The sequence below is a fragment of the Chionomys nivalis genome, chromosome 1, assembly GCF_950005125.1.
Source record: "Chionomys nivalis chromosome 1, mChiNiv1.1, whole genome shotgun sequence".
NCBI lineage: Eukaryota > Metazoa > Chordata > Mammalia > Rodentia > Cricetidae > Chionomys > Chionomys nivalis.
This window is the reverse complement of record NC_080086.1, coordinates 177,316,343-177,335,646: the sequence shown is the minus strand read 5'-3', so window position 1 is coordinate 177,335,646 and position 19,304 is coordinate 177,316,343. Positions and strand designations below refer to the sequence as shown.

The following is a 19,304-nucleotide window of genomic DNA, read 5'->3' as shown; positions in this document are numbered from 1 at the left end:
AAGACTATTAAGCCTTACTATCCAGGACACAGGACATCATTGCATCTGTCTGTGTCAATTCTGATTCCAACAATATTCTGTACTGTTCACACTATAGATGCTATTCTAAACTGAGTGAGTTCTCTTTTTGTTACCCTTTGAAATTGCTCATCACTGGTATGCTTATATAATGTTAAGTTAGATCTTGTGCCTTTTCTGAACTTATTTATTACTTCTCAAAGCAACTGTTTTGTGTAGTAGTTAATTATTTATAGGATAATGTTCTTTAAAAATACAGATTTATTTCTTCTTTCCCAATGGGCCATTTATTTTACTTCCTTCTCGCAACTGCTTTGGCTATGACTTACAAAACTATGTTGAACACAGTCTCAAAAAGAAAAGAGGCCACACTTGTAATTTTCTCATTCCTGAGGGCACGCTTTGTCTTTTTCACTGACAGGTATTATGTTAGCTAAGAGCTGCATGCTTATTGTTTTTAAAATTGTGATAATTTCTTCTACATAATCTGCATTGAGCTTTCATAATGGATAAGCTTTTATTATCATCATTATTATTTATTATTTTATATTATAGGTATATTTCTCACAGATCTTTTCTTTGTGGTTAACATGGAGCTCATGTAATATACTTTAAAATACAGCAATCTATTCTAAGCTTACAAATATTTAACTTCAAGCTGAGCGGTAGGTACACACACTTTTAATCCCAGCACTCAGGAGGCAGAGACAAGCAGATCTCGTGAGTTTGAGGTTTAAAGTCAGCCTGGTCTACAGAGCAAGTTCCAGAACAGGCTCCAAAGCTACAGAGAAATCTTTTCTCTAAAAAACAAAAACAAAACAAAAAACCTAAACAAACAAAAAACAAAAATTCACTTCAATTATTAAAACGTTGTCTGCTTTCACTTCTCGTCCCAGCACCTTTATCAGATCGGGCTTGGCGTATTCTACACTGTGCGTCCATGAACCTGTGTGGTGGCTAGCTTTTCTCTGCTGAGTGCCTTTCATTTCCATGCCAGGCTGGAGGGTGACTGATGTGCTGACATAGCACTGTGACCATGCTCACCTTTATCAACCCCTTCTATACTTTCTTATCTTTTAGCTTCCTTTAAAACTGTACTCACATTGTATCAAATAAGACCCTGGAATCTAAAGACCACATTCACTTCGCAAATTAAATGGCCAAAGAATATTATTCATCAGTATTGTTTGACAATTAAAAACCAGAATTGCACTTGTCCTGAGTTGTGTTGCTGAGATCAATAATGCAGCTCTTGGTCACGACACACCACATATCCAGATACCTACCAGTTCCTCTACTGAGATATGGAGGCTTAAAGAATTTCACAACACCATAGACATTGACAATTGCACCTTCTTTAAGTAGATCCAGGGGTGTGTATGTATAGGGAGTTACTGGAACCTAAAGAAAGAAAAGACAGCAATTATATCACTAAGTATCTACCTTTTAGAATATTATGGTGATATTTGTAAGTTAGCAAGTATATATCATTTCATTTGAAAAGGTTTATCCTAAAGGAGTTCAAAATGCAAAAAGAAAAGTTAAAAAATAAAAAGAAACTACTTCTAAAAGTTACTACAGAAATCAACCACTTTTCTTGAAATAGTTTGTTCATAAGTAGAAAAATTAACACATCAGCCTATAAAACTATAGGCAGTTTAAATTTTAATTATACTTCTTCAGCAAGAAAAGTTTAAAATCAATTAAAATATCAAAAGTTGGTGTATAAACCTAAGCAATACAGGAAACACTTTTCAATATGTACACCATCAGTGTTAAAGCTCTCAGAAATCTCATGAGGATGAGGATGAGGTGTAGGGAGGTATCACTAGAGTTGTGTGCTATCAATACAGATTCTGGACCTTGTAAAATCACAGCAATGTTTCTGTCTTGGCTACTCCCAAGTGCATTCACAAGGGTTCTTGCGAATGGTATTAAATCATTCCAGCTATCATTCAATTACTTCTTCCCTATATGGCAAAGAGATAAAACTCAAAAATGAAAATTACACTACAATTTGGCCGAGAAAATTCAAAAAAATATGATTTTGGTTCTAGTTTTTAAATTATCACTTCAAAACTTATCATAGAAAATCATTTCCCCCTACACCCATTTAATTTATAGGTTTCATTCATTACTTAAACTTAAAAAACAAATTTTGATTCAGAAATCAATTTAATGAGGCAATTCACAACAATAAGAAGAGAAGAGAAAAAAACTATCATGTAAGGCTGTATCTCATGCTAACAGAATCACTTAATTAACATGTAAATTTTCAGTATCCCATTTATTCCTGCCCCCATGGAGAAATAAACTTAACGTGCCTATCTGAAAATGGCTCTATAAATTTCAAGCAGAGATAAATTCTTGCTTCTTTTAAGAAAGCTGATTCTGAGGCACAGACAAAGAAGGGCTTTGCAATTTAATCAGTCTTTAATATACAAGAAGAGTATAGCTTATTGATGACAGAATAATGCTCAGCAAAAAGAATAAAAAAGAGAAGATTTGGGCTGTCAAATGAAGCCATCAAAATAACTTGACCCAGGATCCTGCCTTGACAAGTATGGCCCTGATACTGAGAAGAATGAAAAAGCCAGCACAGCTTAGGGAGACCAAACAATACCTGCATACCTGCTCACTGATGCAAAACAGAAAATGAGAAACAAACAAAACAAAAAACCTTCTTAATTATTCATTTGCCTTTCCATGAAAATTAGTTACTATAAATTTATGTAGCTGCTATTCTTTTTGATATAAATAAGTTAACTGGTTTTTCTTCACAGTCATTCTCTTCAAGTCAGGTTAATGTACCCTTGGATAGGAATTATCTGTGAACATCATAAATAAATTTACATAATACTTCCAAATAAGCCAAACCTGAGTAGCAATTTGTTTCCTTGCTGACAGTAAAGAATGATGGCCTGAAACAAGACTGCAAGGGGTTGGGGTATCCAAATCGCTTTGAACTTGAGACAAATGTTGTTAGGAGAGAGTTAATAAGGTTAGGTAAGGGGAAGATAAACAAATGAGTATCACTGATAAGTGATAACATGTAACATGAACAAAATCCACAAAGTCATGGTCCTTACAGGCACTTGGATATCACGTTTTATCAGGGATCTGAAAATAGTCTGACAAGCTGATGCAAAAGTGTCAAATATCTGTGCCAATAGGAATGTAGTATTTCAAGCATCCTTTTATGACAGTGCCTACTGTGGCACTTTACTGCTTGATGAATATGCCTAAAAGGACTAGAATAATCTTGCGCAGTAGGACCTTGCGTGATTAGGGGACCACTCTAGCCAATATAATTGCAAATAGAAGATTTAAATATAACCAGTGTGGTTATGAATTGAATTCCTTTTATGACTTGAGACAGAGTCTTCTTTTGAGATTCAGGATGTGACCCTCCTGCTTCACTGAGTTCTACCATGCTGGCATTATAGCATGTGCCAACAGTTAGCTATACATTTTTTATTTTTTATTTTGATAGCCTCTCATGTCCAGCCCTGCAGGAATAGACAACACAGATGTAGAAAGTCACTTACCCTAAGATACTAAAACATACTAAAAAGCTATAGGACTTAATACACTGCAGATAATTTGATAACAGCCTCCAAAACCCTTCAGCATAAAGGTTACCTATCTATGCTTCACAAAGACATAAAGGCCTCTCTTATGTCTTGATAGCTTAAGACAAAGCTTATCACAGTGGGGTAAAGACTGTGAGTACTAAGGACTGAGTATGTACCTCAGACAGTGTTGACTGTTAATGACAAGAGTTTGGGTTTAATCCCCAGAATCAAGCAAAACCTCCAAAGAAACAAACAGCAACACAATAATCTCTCCTCAAACAAAAAAGCTCAACCATAAAAATGGGGTAAATGAAATATAATCTACAGCTGTGGATAAAAATCAGGACAATTATGCCCGAAGGATGCAAATGTATCTAGCAGGGCTGGGGAGATGGCTCAGTAGATGAAGCACTAGCCACACATAGATGAGGACTGGGACACCCACATAAACACTATTTGGGTTTGGAGGCCCACCGGTAATCACAACCATCTGGAGGCAGAGACAGAGGACCCAGGAACAAGCTGGTGAGCTAGACTAGAGCTAGGAAACTCTGGGTTTCAGTGAGATATCCTGCTTCAGAACACATGGTGAACAGTGATAGAAGACATCTGACCATCAACTGCGGCCATATATGTGTACTTCCTGGGTGCACACACAGTGCTCACAGACCGCTGCTCTTGCAGAGGACTAAGACTTGGTTTCTAGCACCCATATAAAGTAGCTCACAAACATCTGTAACTCAATCCAGTGCCTCCTGGTATCTGTGGACACCTGCATGCAAGTGGACATAGCTCCGTACACAGTAATATAGGAAGAATATACACGTTATATTAGACTTTATCAATGTATTGCTTTCTTTCAGGTTTCATTTAGCTGTAAGTATCCAACCTATAAAAAAAGGGAACCTTCCTTTGGATACCAAAATTCTACAAATAAAAAATTGTTGAAAAAAAGTGTAGATATAAAAATCTACTTTTTTTGTTTGTTTGTTTGTTTTTTTTTTTTTTTTTTTTTGGTTTTTTGAGACAGATTTTCTCTGTGGTTTTGAAGCCTGTCCTGGAACTAGCTCTCATAGACCAGGCTGGTCTCGAACTCACAGAGATCTGCCTGTCTCTGCCTCCCAAGTGCTGGGATTAAAGGCGTGCGCCACCACCGCCCGGCTATAAAAACCTCTTTTATTTAGAGTTTGTTAAATCCCAACTCAGCAAACAAGAACCTGCTTTAATACAAGCTGACAAAATAAATGAATTTGCCTGTGATTTAAACTAACAAAAATCGCGTGTTTTCATAAAGAGACGCTTTGCTTCCATTTTCTTTTGTTGTTGTTGTTGTTTTTCTTTTTTAATTTATTTTTCCATTCAAAGAATTTACACTTCCTCCCCTACTCCCATTCACCTCCTGCTCCCCTACTCCCCCTCCTCCCTCCCCCTTCCTCCTTAAGAGACAGCAGGGAACCCACTGATAAAGGCACTGGGACTTGTTTCTACTGAATGTATTGGCTTTTTGGGACCCTAGTCTATTTGTCTATTTGTATGCTTCCATTTTCTTAAATGTACACAGCTTATATAGAGATATTAGTAGATAATATAGGCAAAAATAATCAAATATTGTTAGACAAATACAAAACTATAATGTACCATCATCATCATATAACAAGACTTTTCATTGAATTGCCATTAATGTAAAATGTGACTATAAAGTAGGCTAATTTAACATCAAATTATAAAGTAGAAGAAAATATGAAGTAGATGCATAAATGTGTATGTATCATTGTATATTAAATATCATCTTACCAAAGACATTGCTTCTGTGGAAAATCCTCTTAGACATTTATTTAAAACCTGAAAACAAAACAGAGACCTGTTTGTACGTATGTGACTTCCAATGGACCCTAGATTTTCAAATGCACTTAACTATACATTTAATGATACTCCAATTCTCTATGTGGTATAAAGTTTGGTTCCCATGACCTATGTTGGGCACTTACTACCACCTTTACCTTCAGTTCCAGGGGACTCAACACACTGCTTTGGTCTCCACAGGTCCCCACACTCCAGTTGCACGTACCCCTACACACATAAATTCCCATAATCAAAAATCTTTTTAAAAAATGTTAAAGATGTAAGATCAAATGAAAATGTGTTTTTTTTTTAAAAAAAGGGAATCAACCCTTTCAAATCTCCTGAGGGCAACTTCGTTAGTCAATATTATACTCACCACAGAGGAAGAGGCTAACAATCCAACACTACACTAACTGTGTGTTTTCTATCCCTCAGAATAAGTAGCTTGTGCTATGGACAATTTTAGTGGGGTATTAGTGATGTTGAAGGGGGAGAAGAGGGTTGATGGAGGAAGGTCATTGGTTAAATAATAAAGAAACTGCTTGGCCCTCATAGGTTAGAACATAGGTGGGTGGAGTAAACAGAACAGAATGCGGGGAGGAAGAGGAAGTGAGCTCAGATGCCATTTCCTCTCCTCTCTGGGGCAGACGCGCGATGCCGCTCCTCTCAGGCAGATGCAATGAAGCAAATCACCAGGTCAGACATGCTGAATCTTTCCCGGTAAGACTGATGCTACACAGATTATTAGAGATGGGTTGATCGGGATATGAGAATTAGCCAGTAAGGGCTAGAGCTAATGGGCCAAGCAGTGTTTAAAAGAATACAGTTTGTGTGTTGTTATTTTGGGGCATAAGCTAGCCAGGCGACCAGGAGCTGGGGCGGCAGGAACACAGCCCGCAGCTCCTACAACAGAGGGTAAGCCTCAAGTTCTGGGCCTTATGTGTGGCATTTTTATCATGCATGAGCATTGATACCATTTTTATTTTCTCCTAATCCATCTATTGTCATTTGATTTTGGAATTCAATTCAATGAGAATGTTTCAGCCTCCACAACAAACTAAAACAATTCAGACTTAGCATTTCACCCCAGACTTTCAGAAATATTATCCTAAGCCACAACATGACTAGACAACGCCAGGTAACCATAGCTCTTTACAGCTAAATCCATAAAACGTTCCTTCTCACTGAAGCTTTTATTTCTCTCTAGCATATATGGGGACTTAAGGAGGAAAATAAATACTCTCAAATAAGTAATTTTCACATAAAATAAAAAATACTTTGCTTTTGCCAGACCTTGGAGCAATATATGATAATTTAAATGAAAACAAGATTTTAGTCTAATTTAAATGAAAATAAGATTTTAGCCAAATATTTTCCAATTGTCTTAACTAACAGATGTGTCAGTTCTAAATTCTAATGTACACACAGATGTACACACACACACACATACATACTGCATTTACACACTTAAATACAAACCCCAGTAATTTATATTTACTATGTCACTGAAAACATTTTGAAATATATATAAAGAAATACAAAAATAACAAAATTTATAGGGAACATATAATATCAAAGTACAGCTGATTTTGACTCAAATATTTACTTAACCTAGAAAAAGACAGGAAAAATAGATACTTGGCATTTTAGAAAATTCAGAACATTCAGAAACCAGATGTTACCATAGGCATTTCTGCTGACTCACAAACTGAAAAGCACATTCTTCATCAACCACAACACATAATCATGCGTCCTCCGCCAGCGCCACCCATGCAGCGTTAGTTTCTGACACGTAGGGTAGTCCTTCGGTTACTACAAACCTCCACCCACGCAGCATTAGTTTCTAGCATGTACAGTAGTCCTTCGGTTACTACAAACCTCCACCCACGCAGCATTAGTTTCTAGCATGTATGGTAGTCCTTCGGTTACTACGAACCTCCACCCACGCAGCATTAGTTTCTAGCATGTACAGTAGTCCTTCGGTTACTACAAACCTCCACCCACGCAGCATTAGTTTCTAGCATGTATGGTAGTCCTTCGGTTACTACGAACCTCCACCCACGCAGCATTAGTTTCTAGCATGTACGGTAGTCCTTCGGTTACTACGAACCTCCACCCACGCAGCATTAGTTTCTAGCATGTACGGTAGTCCTTCGGTTACTACGAACCTCCACCCACGCAGCGTTAGTTTCTAGCATGTACGGTAGTCCTTCGGTTACTACGAACCTCCACCCACGCAGCATTAGTTTCTAGCATGTACGGTAGTCCTTCGGTTACTACAAACTTCCACCCACGCAGCATTAGTTTCTAGCATGTACGGTAGTCCTTCGGTTACTACGAACCTCCACCCACGCAGCGTTAGTTTCTAGCATGTACGGTAGTCCTTCGGTTACTACGAACCTCCACCCACGCAGCATTAGTTTCTAGCATGTACGGTAGTCCTTCGGTCACTACGAACCTCCACAGGGTGTCCTAGTGGAGACACCACTCCGGTAAAAGAAAATGAACTGAAAAAAAAATTATTAGATAACTACAGGGATGGTCTCACTTGAAATGTGATCAACCATAGACACTATTGTTAAATTATTTACATTGTAATAATGGAATTGTGTCTATGCATACACCTGAAAAATTAGAAAGAGCCATATACTAATGCAGACATTAGGTTTGATATTTTTCTTAAAATAAACACAAGAAAGAGATGGAGAGTGCAGCTTGTTGCTCTTACAGGACCCCAGTTCAGTTCCCAGCACCCACGTCAGCTCACAACCACCTAAATTCAAGTTCTTAGAGGATCCAATGTTCTCTACTGGCCTCTTCACCTTATGGTACCATTAGCCATGTGGAGCTAATGAAGCCACAGATACAACTGAATCTTTTAAAAATTGAGGTAAATATTTAGATTGCCTAATGGTCTTGTGGCATAAACATGTACACATGCACATATAATGTTTAGAGACCATTCTGCATCCTGAAAGACGGTTTAAATTATATAGTTCATAAATTTGCCTCAAAATAATACGTAACACTCAAATGAGTTGAATACTCAAAAGATGAAATAATGTAGCCAGTAACTGTGATTGTTGACCTTGATTACCAGGTTGACTGGATCTGGGGCCCACTCAATAACACGCCTCTGGGGAGGTCTTTGAGGGCATTTCCAGGAAGAAGCTCTTCCACCAGAGTGGTTAGTACGTTACAGCTAAGACTCACATAATGAAATCAAAGAGATCTAAGGAAAAAGCAATGCAGCTTATCTGCCTACCTTCCGTTCCTGCTGGTGAGTGAAGCGATCCCATTGCTGCTGCCCCTGCTACCCTATACTGACATCACATCCCAAGTCGTGAGTGTTCTAAAGACTCTTGAGAAATACTGTAGGCTTCAGCACCAGACTGAGACTGCTGTGGCATCAGACTGACTGGCTGAACAGGGATCCCAGTCTTTCCAGCATTCAGATGGTCATTTTTAAGATTACCTAGCCTGTACTCTAATAGGCTGTTGAAAATGGGTGACAAATGTATGAATATTCGCTAAAGACTCTTACTGGTTCTACGTCTATAATTGTGCAGAATAAAGGCTGGCAAAGTGGCTCAGTTAGAGGCCTGACAGTCTGAATATGATGCCGGGTCTATGGTGGAAGGAGACCATCTGGACATGCTGTCCTTCAACCTCTACATTCCACAACACAGTTAACTATATTTTATAAATATTTTTTATCATAATAAGAAAGTACTCTTCTAACTTTCTGAAATCTACTATTATGAAAAGTACTGGGATTTGTCAAATATATTTTCTGTATCATTTAATGTGTTTCCCCTTCATTCAATTAAGGGAATATATTGCAATGATTCAAATTTTCGTTTGGGGTTTTTGTTTTTTATTTTTTACATTTTTTACATCTGTGCTTGGAATTAACCCTATTCAATCTAATCCTATTCATAGGCTGTAGGTTTACCTTGACTCCTATTTAGTTAAGGGTTTTGCAGGTATGTATTTTTTTTAATAATTTTATTTAACTTTATTTCATGTGAATTAGTGTAAAGGCGTCAGATTCCATGGGACTGGAGTTACAGACAGTTGTGAGCTGCCTGCCATGTGGGTGCTGGGAATTGAACCCAGATCCTCTGAAAGAGGAGTCAGTGCTCTTAACCTCTGAGCCATCTCTTCAGCCCCACGTATTTTTGTTTTTTGAGACAGAGTTTCTCTGTAGCTTTGGAGTCTGTCCTGGAACTCACTCTATAGCATAGGCTGGCCTCAAACACAGAGATCCAACTGCCTCTGCCTCCCAAGTGCTTGTACTAAAGGCGTGCACCACCACCGCCTGGCTGCTGGTCTGTATTTTTAAAATCACTAAAAACTTATGAGCATACTGAGTTACAAAATGCCTTATTTTTAATTATACTTAAAATAACTGATGGGGAAACAGATACGTAGGTTCTGTTGAATACTAAATAACAAAATGAAGTAAAAGGAGAAACCATTTCTTTATAAACATGGCCAATTGACTTTTGCAATTTTAAAGGAATCACTTTTTTAGGTATATTTTAACATGTAAAATATATTTGACAAATTGTCATAAACAAACCTGCAAGTGAATATCACTAATAACTTTAATTCCATTAAATTTATTTAAAATAATAATGCAATATAAAATTATACTGCCACTATAAAGAAAACTTTAGTCGTTTGCTAATTTTTCCAAAAATAATCACCGTTGCTTTTGATTTTTAATTTTGTCAACTGATAAAAACATAACATATGTATATATGTATGTATGGATAGATAGCTAGAGAGAGAGAGAGAAATAAACAGATCTATTAGATACAACAAATTTACCCATATAATAAAACTAGTAAATATATTTTCACAAGCATAGGTACTTTGAAATATAATTGTGAAGAAAATAATTTAAAAGTTTGTAATTCAGGCATGCAAAACACAAAAACAAGAATAAGGACATATGATGAGTTTAACAAAATCAACAGAAAACACACGTGGTGTCATGTCTATAGTTCTAGCATTTCGGAGACTGAAACAAGGGGCATCACAATTTCTCAGTCTGTCTGTATTGTCCAGTAAAACCTTGAAGAGGAGGGAAGGGTTTGAGTTGTAGTTCAGTGGAAAAGCATGTGCATAACCTGAATAAAGCCCCAAGTTTGAACTAAAACAGAAAAGTGGGCTGGAGATATGGCTCCGTCACTAAAAGGTTAAGAGCACTGGTTTCTCTGCCACCGGAGATGGGTTGGATTCCTAGCACTCACACGGTGGCTCACAACTACCTGTAACTCCAGGTCCAAGACACCTGACACCCTCTTCTAGTCTCTGAGAGTACCAGGCACACATGTGGTGCACAGGCATACATGCAGGCAAAACATCCATACACATATATAAAAAAAAAAAAAATTAAAAGTTTAGAACAGAAAGGTCAAAAATTCCAGAAATAACAGACAAGAAAACTAGCAGGAAGGATTCAATATCAATTAATACTTAGCAAAATAGAGGAAAATACTACACAAAAAGGAGGTATGAAGACACTGTAGAACCTTTGGGCTGGAAGCTGGAGTGGAAGTTAAGAGAATACTGAGCAGAGTTTAGAGATTAGCACAGAAGAAAGTACTGTGATAAAATAAGAAATACAGAAAGTTGATGACATAAAAAGCTGACACTTGCAATATATCAAATAAACCTCTAGCCAGAAATGAGCAAGACAAATTATGATGACAAAAGGTAGAAATGAGGTATTACTACCAATCTTATCACACTAAAATGCATCAAAGACCAACTTTACACCAGATATTTACTTACATGAAAAGAACAGTTTCCTTTAGAAACAAAAACTGCCAAAAGTTCCCTCAAAACAAAACAGGTAAAAATGGAGGAGCCAGACCTCAAGTTGAAGTGACAACATTTACTGTCAATATTTCTCCTATAAAAATGTTGCCAGGCACAACTGGCTTTACTGTGGCGTACTTTAAATGTTCACAAACATTTATGGCAGCCATAATCATTCTCCAAGCTATTCAGACCACGAAGAGGATGGGCCACTGACAATCTTTCTCAGGAGAACTGCATTCTTATACAGGTGTTGCCATAGCAGAGTTTCACACTAATAGTCTTGGTAATGTAGAAGCAAACACCTCTAGCAACTGTTAGAGAACCAAACCAACAGAGTATCAAAAACAGTTGTTTTAATAGGAAAAAAAGATCAATCAAGGTAAAGTACATATTAACAGAGTAAAATTAGGGAACTGGTGATCGGCACTCAAGGTGAACCAAAACACAACTTCCGATTAAGAAGAAACCATCAGCGGCATGGCACACACTCTTAATCGGAGCATTTGGGAGGCAGTGAGTTCAAAGCTAGCCTGTTCTATAGAGCGAGTTCCAGGACAGGCTCCAAAGCCACACAGAAGAACTATGCCTCCAAAACAAAACAAAACAAAACAAAACAAAAAAAAAAAAAAACAAACAAAAAAGGAACTATCAGTGAATCAAGATGTAAGGACATTTGCTCAGTCTGACAAAGGCCAATTTTAAAAGCAGATATACTTCCTGATAAAGTAATTTGAAAGGATGGATGTCTTACTACTAACACTCTGGGAAATTTACTTAATTTTCTAATTTTCTACAGAACTGCTTTCATAAAAACAGAGTCATCTGTCCCAAACAGCAGTTACAGTGGTTCTTTTTCTGGTCTGTACATCCTTTTTTTTTTCTGTCTGTCTTTAATATACAACATAAGGCTCCCAGGATAAGAAGCAGAGTAATATATCCAAGTTCTATTTCTCATCTCAGAGAGGTTAAAGTATCACTTCATTAACTATGACATTTGCTGGTACTCTGGAAGACAGTCATTATCACATCAAAAACGGTTCCTCACGGTCCTAGCTGTCTGTCATAAGCTGTGTTACATTACACAACTTTAATAACACACATCTAAAATATCAAAAATACAGTATACTGATGATGGTATTAAAGTCACCCAAATATCTTTCTGGATTACAGACTAAATACAAGTGTTGCTTTCTTTGTAAAGTGATATGCCGAAGGCAAACTTAAAGAAAGTTCCTATGTTAGGTCACTCTAGTCAAAGCACAAACAGAGCGCTAGCTATTGCAGCAGTCTGATAGTGAGAGTAAAGGGGTCTCATGAAAAGGTAAAGAAAAGGGGGCTAGAGAGATGGCTCAGTGGTTAAGAGCACTGGCTGCTCTTCCAGAGGTTCTGAGTTCAATTCCCAGCAACCACATGGTGGCTCACAACCATCTGTAATGAGGTCTGGCACCCTCTTCTGACATTCGGGCATACATGGAGGCAGAATCTTGTATACATAATAAATAAATAAATAAATAAATCTTTAAAAAAAAAAAAACAAAAAAAAGAAAAGGTAAAGAAAAGAGAGGTAGGAGGAGGCCACGATAACAATCCTTGTCAAAGGGAAAGATTTCCTCATATAGATATTGTCTGACCTCATTACTGCAAATGTATTACCAATTAAAAATCACTCGTGTGTGTCCACATGAAACATAAATATATAAAGGGACCTATTTCTAGAGTGTAAGCAAGTGGTGAGGAGAAACGAAGCATGCTTACACTACGTACCTTAAAGTCTTATCTTCAGAACAGCTGCTTTACTTCCACAAGACATTAAGAAAAATGACTGAGAGTTCCCTGAAAGGAAAAGAAAAGAAGTTAGCAAAGAAGACAGTTTTTAACAATATATAAGCAAAAGTTAGAATAGATTTTAAAGCATTAGAATTTATGGAGTTATAACAAGACTAACAAAACACACACAGACACTTGGAGATTCTGAAAAAGGTTCCTTCATAAGACTACCTGAGAGTTACTATCTCAAAATCACAAAGATCTCCACTAGCGTGCACACACACACACACACAACGCACAAACTATGCAACCCTAGACTACGTAACCTTTGCTACCAATGTCTACGGCCAAGGATATGGCACAAAACATCTTTAGCGAGCACACTCACTTGCCTTTCAAACCGTGCACTGGCCCAGCCCTCGCTAGATACTCACAGAGGTATGGTATACTTTCCAGGTTGTAAAGCTAGTCTGTTCGTAAATAAGTCTAATTAATCTTTAGAGAATCTTTCTGATGCCCATTTAGACCATTCTCTCAGGAAGTCCATATACTGTGGTCACATAATATTATCATTTACCTGAAAAAATCAGAGGGCCTAAAATTAATACCATTCATAATTCAATTTGTTAAACAATTCTTTTAGGTTAGCTACAAAGAATGATGAAGTAAATCAATTTTTCTAAGCTTTGTTTTATTCTGTAATACTATCTCTTCTTAACAACAAACTATTTAGAAAGAAGTAACAATTTAAAAAAAGAAAAAATTCCAAATGTGAAATGATAAACTCGTGAAGTAGGATAGTCTGGTCAAATCAATACACTAAGACACAAGTGCAATACCATTAGTTTCTGCTACAGTTCAGTAACTAACAATTCTGTCAACTTAAAAAATGTTATTTATTCAAAATACAATCAAAATGTTTCATCACCAGTTTTCAAAATTTCTTTTTAATGACATATATATCATGGATTCTTAATAAATATCCACACAGATATCTATTTTTATTTATTGAAAAATGTTTAAAAGAAGATCCCATAATACCTCTCACATCAATATTTCAGACTTAAATATAACTAGCAAAGCTCCAACTTCACTGATGAGTCAGAAACCACAACCAATCTTATCCATAAAAGAGTCATTGTAAAACTACATGCATAAACTAAGGGTATATGATAATGTATAATGATTCAGGGGTAAATGCTAGAAAGACTAACATCAAATAACTGGACACCTGCAAATGTCAAACTTCTTTTTGACCCATGAGAGGAATCACAGGGCAATAAACTCTCAGAGAGCCGAGGAAAGAGATTTGTCAGTGACAGGAGAGGCAAGCACTTGTTTATGCAAAGTCAGACACTGTCTAACACCTGTGAGAAAATTCATTACACATTTTTAATGGACTGTAAAGGCCAGGAATGGACTTTACAAATGGACAGTGACTTCAGAGTTGCTAACCGAGGGATTCAGTCATTGGCATGCTCTTCTTCACAGACTTGAAAGGGTAAGACCAAGAGGCAGAGGACAGCAGCAGCAGTTACTGGAGGAAAAGCAGGAACCTAGTGTGACTCTTTCCCCTTACCTCCATTCAGAAAAAGAGCCTAACAATTTGAGAATCTGAGTAGCAAGCCTGTGAATTTTGGGAAAACTCACCATGGGTGGAAAACAAAAACAAACACAAACCCAAGGCACCTTCCACTCCTATTTGGAAAGAGAAACAGGAGTAAGATCCAAACCTACAGTTCAAGGGGGGTCAAGATGGCTTCACACCAGAGACCTCTTCAATATCCAAACATGAATTTAGGGCTTAAATGTGCGTCTCCTCTTCTTTTGCCTAGCATGGTAGTTTCCTGAATTCATTGCCCATCTACCCTAATTTTCTGAAATTTATCTCATCAAATCTTAAACTATCTGAAATGTCACCTCTACCATTTATTTTCCTGATCTCAGGAATAGTACTTAACCTTTCTGAAATGCGATATCTTCATCTACACAGGTAAGGTTTAAAAGTAACAATGTCACAAGTCTTTGTGATGATTAAGTGAATTAACACACACAGCACCTAAAATGCCACATAACAGAAAAGAAATACTAAGTTTTACCATTTATTAGTATTAGATCACTAATTTTTCCTATCACTTCTACCAGCTATTCAAGTCATTATCAACTCTTTCCTACATTCCTGCCATTGCCTAATTGGATTTTCTCTCACATATTCATTGTGCAGGAAGCAGAGTGGTCATGTCTTTCTCCTTCTAATATCAACTAAGAAACTAACACATCTTTACTGTTAGCATCCAAATTTCTGGGCATCCACCTGACTGCTTTTATTCAAAAGGAAAGTTAAGTAAAATAAACTGTCACCTTGAAAATCCCAGTTCAGCTTTCTCAATCTAATATAATCAAACCAAAAATTACCTCATGTGTACATATCATAATGCTATACTTACTGTTAATCAGAATTAGAGATTACTTTTAGTATGGTGACTAGATCTATTTATCTTTGTACCTTAGAAACATTCTAGTGTCTCACAAAACAATAAATGTTTGTTAAATAAATGCGGGAAAATTATGAAATATTTGACCGCCATTGTAATTGTAAAAATAAAAGTCAATCTCTCACAAAGATGCTGAATATAAAATGAGCATTCCTCTTAGGAGGAAAATGTATTCTGAGTTAATAACCTTAGCTAGATACACATTGCTATGATTACAATCTGGCGCTTGAGCTCTAAAACCTACTTTGTGTAGTCTAGACTTCCTCCTGGTACCCTTTGACTTCCTTTATTAATTCAAGTGGGATAACAATCCTTTTTCATAATGATGTCCAATGAAAATCCAACTAAGGACGCTAACAACTTGCTGCTGTGGACACACACACAACGCACACAACCATAGTTTTATCCAAAGTATGGCTGATAATTTGCTTTGAGTTTCTCTTAATTATTTTTCTTTAATATGTTAGTTTTCAGTGTTTGGATAAAGGTATTAAGAGAACATACTTTATAACTTTATTGCAGTTACCAACACACAGCATGCTTCTAAGGAGCTGAAATGCAATTACTTTCCACTGCTTTTGTATTTAAAGTACTTCTAAAAGCCAGTTTTAAGAGTCGTTAGGTCCACTACTTCATCACCATACTTTAAAATTTCCAGACATTGGGTTGGGGGAAAGCGGGGGAGTTAAGGATGGATTTTGCTTTTTAATTCCTTTGGCGATTAAAATAATGTGTATGCACACTGCACCAAAAGCTCCTTAATTTCAAGCGGTACTGGTTGTCTCCTTCGAACTCGTAAATATCCTACATGAAATGAGAACTGATGTCAAACTGTGCAGTCTAGCTTGAACCTTCCTTCTCGGAGTCCTTGCTTGCGCCATTCACTAAGATCAATACTTAACTCCGATGTGTGAACCCACGGTTCGCTAACCACTTAGACAGATGCCTGAGGGCTGGTACCCGGGATGTATCCACTCCCGCCCGATAGCGTTCGGCTCACACTAATCGTACGTAACGGAGTTTCTGCAAAACTGCACCAAATGTTGAACGAAACAGTCCTCGTTCTATTTATCCAGAGCCGGACCCGCTCCTACCCACCACGAACTCAAAACCTTCACGAGCTCACTCACCAGCAAGACACCCGGGAAACTAGAATGCGCCTGGACCGACGCGCACGTGACGTCAGGCGCGCGCCCGCAGCCGGTCGCACGCATGCGTACTCCACTAGGACGGCCCTGCAGCTTGCCAGGGTCTCCGCGCATAAAAAGCAGCGAGAAGGCGGGAGCGGTGGCAAAGCCGCGCCCCGTCGGTCACAGCCACCCAGGCTTCTCGCCGCTCCCCTTTGCACACCTCTCGCCGATTTCCGGGTCCCTCAAAGGAAACAACTCCTGCCTCCAGCGGGAGCGGTTCGGGCTTGTAAAATTCTTAAATCCTGTGCTGGAGAGGTGGCTCAGACGTTAAAGGCTTGGCTCGTAACTGCAGATAAGATTCCGAAATCCTGTAGCTGACAGAACCCTATTCCAAACCAGGCTTTGGTTCCAGATTCCATTCACTTCACTTCAGGCAAAGTGATAATCATTCAAATACAACTTCTGCGAGAATGAAAATACACGAGAATGACAATGTCATTTGTTTTCCAGCACTTTGGGGGCACTTATGTTTTTTTCAGGTAAGCTGAAGAATCTCGTCATTATGTTATAAAGCTTCCTTTTTCCTCCCCACCCCTGCATTCATAAAACATAGATGAACTAGAAGCAATAACCAAAGTGAAATTAAAGGACTGTCCAGTAGAGGAACATAATAAGTAAGGCTCGGGCCAACACTGTCATTCTGCTCTCCACTCGTGAAATACTATTTATCCTCATTTGTCCTCTGTTTAGCTCACTGTATGGTTTTTGGATCCTGGGTACTTTAGTCCTAATGCAGGAAGCCAGAAGAAATGCCCCTAACTCCAGGTGAGGGGCAGAAGGCAGCCTCTTCGGCAATAAGCAAGCCGGGAGTTAACAACCAGCAAACTCCAGCAACCAAAATGGTAATAGAGGGCAATGCTCGCTATAGCTTCATTATAATAGGTTAACATTCTGCAGGAGTGGGAGGAGCAGTGACACACGCATACTTCGTAGCCTGCATTAAGTGGCTTGTGCTCATTCAAAGTCCCTCTTTCCCAGAAAAAGCAAACCCTTCTCCATTAGTGAAATGCGCATTTTTGTTTACCCATTCCGAGTGTGTGAAGTAAGCTATTTATTGTACTATTCCTTTCGTTTTCTTCAGAATTAATTCCCCATTTGATTTGTATCCGACATCAGACAACGCTTCTACCCAGCTAGTGACACTCACTTCCATCACAGTAAAATGACTTATATTCTTCCATCATATATTCATGTTTTCCTCATTAATCGCTTTCCCTTGGTATTTAAATGCATGCTTTGCAGTCTAAGTTTACTGAGAGCAGGGAGAGCTATTTCATTTTAGAACCAAGGCTACTATACAATGGCTAATAGCCGTAAATATTTATTAAATGAACAATGTGCAGGAAAAAAAAATACAGCCAGGCACTAGTTGCACATACCTTTAATCCCAGCACTTGGGAGGCAGAGGCAGGTGGATCTCTGTGAGTTTGAAGTCAGTATGGTCTACAGTGCTAGTTCCAGGACAGCTGGGACTGTTACACAGAGAAACCCTGTCTCAGAAAAAGAAGAAAGGAAAAGAAAGGAAAGAAAAATGTCCCTTCCCTTCCCTTTAACATCACTTCTTTCATCCTTCCCAACACTCAGAGGACTACATAAAAACTTTCCTTGATAAAAACCAGGAAGACCATTGCTAAAACAGAAGGGCACGTTTTGTCTCCAGTTTGTTAATGAGTCTGAGAACACCATGGTTTTGTTTTCAAGGATTATCTTAAGTTATGTGAACTTAGATTCTTTTTTAAACTGATTTTTTTTTCTTCAAGAAATATTTAAAATGAGATTCCCACTGACTAATAATGAACATCTGATGGAGGAAGGTCATTGGTTAAATAATAAAGAAACTGCTTGGCCCTCATAGGTTAGAACATAGGTGGGTGGAGTAAACAGAACAGAATGCGGGGAGGAAGAGGAAGTGAGCTCACATTCCATTTCCTCTCCTCTCTGGGGCAGATGCCATACTCCCCTCTCCCGGGCAGATGCAGGGCAGCTCTTCTCAGAGGCAGACGCGATGAAGCTCTGACCCAGGATGGACGTAGGCTAGAATCTTCCTGGTAAGCGCACCTTGGGGTGCTACACACATGAACAGAAATGGGCTAGTCCAGGTGCGAGAGTTAGCCGAGAAGAGGCTAGATATAATGGGACCAAGCAATGTTTAAAAGAATACAGTTTGTGTGTTGTTATTTTGGGGCATAAGCTAGCCAGGCGACCAGGAGCTGGGGCAGCAGGAACACAGCCCGCAGCTTCCACTACAAACATCAGAACTGGAATTGGAATTTTATTTTATCAGCTCATATGTAAGTATAAGGAGTCGGTGTACTTAACAATTGATATGAGAAAACATTAGGAGTGTTATTCCTGGGAAAGATAATTTCTCCCTACTCAGCAGGCCTTAGTTACTTGCATTTTTTGTCTGGGTTCAGGACCCTTGAGATTCCTGCCTCTCTATTTATGTTGTCATTGTTCTTGTCTTGTTTTGGCAGTTATATTGTTGATATATTATAGATATAGCTTCCAAGTCAATTTCTAGGAGACACAGACCTAGACACAGACCTCCTAGTCCTTTGACCCTTACAATCATCTGTCCT

At 38.1% G+C, this 19,304-nt stretch overlaps 1 protein-coding gene across 5 annotated transcripts in view; it reads right to left on the bottom strand.

Moving 5' to 3' along the window:
• Pot1 (protection of telomeres 1) overlaps positions 1-16,681 on the bottom strand; it is a 68,540-nt gene extending 51,859 nt beyond the window's left edge. Inside the window, exons 1-5 of one of the 5 annotated variants that reach the window (XM_057772720.1) lie at positions 16,663-16,676; positions 13,472-13,614; positions 13,035-13,103; positions 5,388-5,435; positions 1,305-1,419 (exon numbers count right to left, since the gene is read on the bottom strand). In XM_057772720.1, the coding sequence (XP_057628703.1) occupies positions 1,305-1,419; positions 5,388-5,396 (124 nt within the window). In that variant the 5' untranslated portion in view covers positions 5,397-5,435; positions 13,035-13,103; positions 13,472-13,614; positions 16,663-16,676. Of the gene's footprint in view, positions 1-1,304; positions 1,420-5,387; positions 5,436-13,034; positions 13,104-13,471; positions 13,615-14,251; positions 14,265-16,662 lie in introns of those variants that run through there. The other 4 variants (XM_057772712.1, XM_057772729.1, XM_057772736.1 and 1 more) reach the window with 4 other exon arrangements.
• Positions 16,682-19,304: the final 2,623 nt, after the last annotated feature.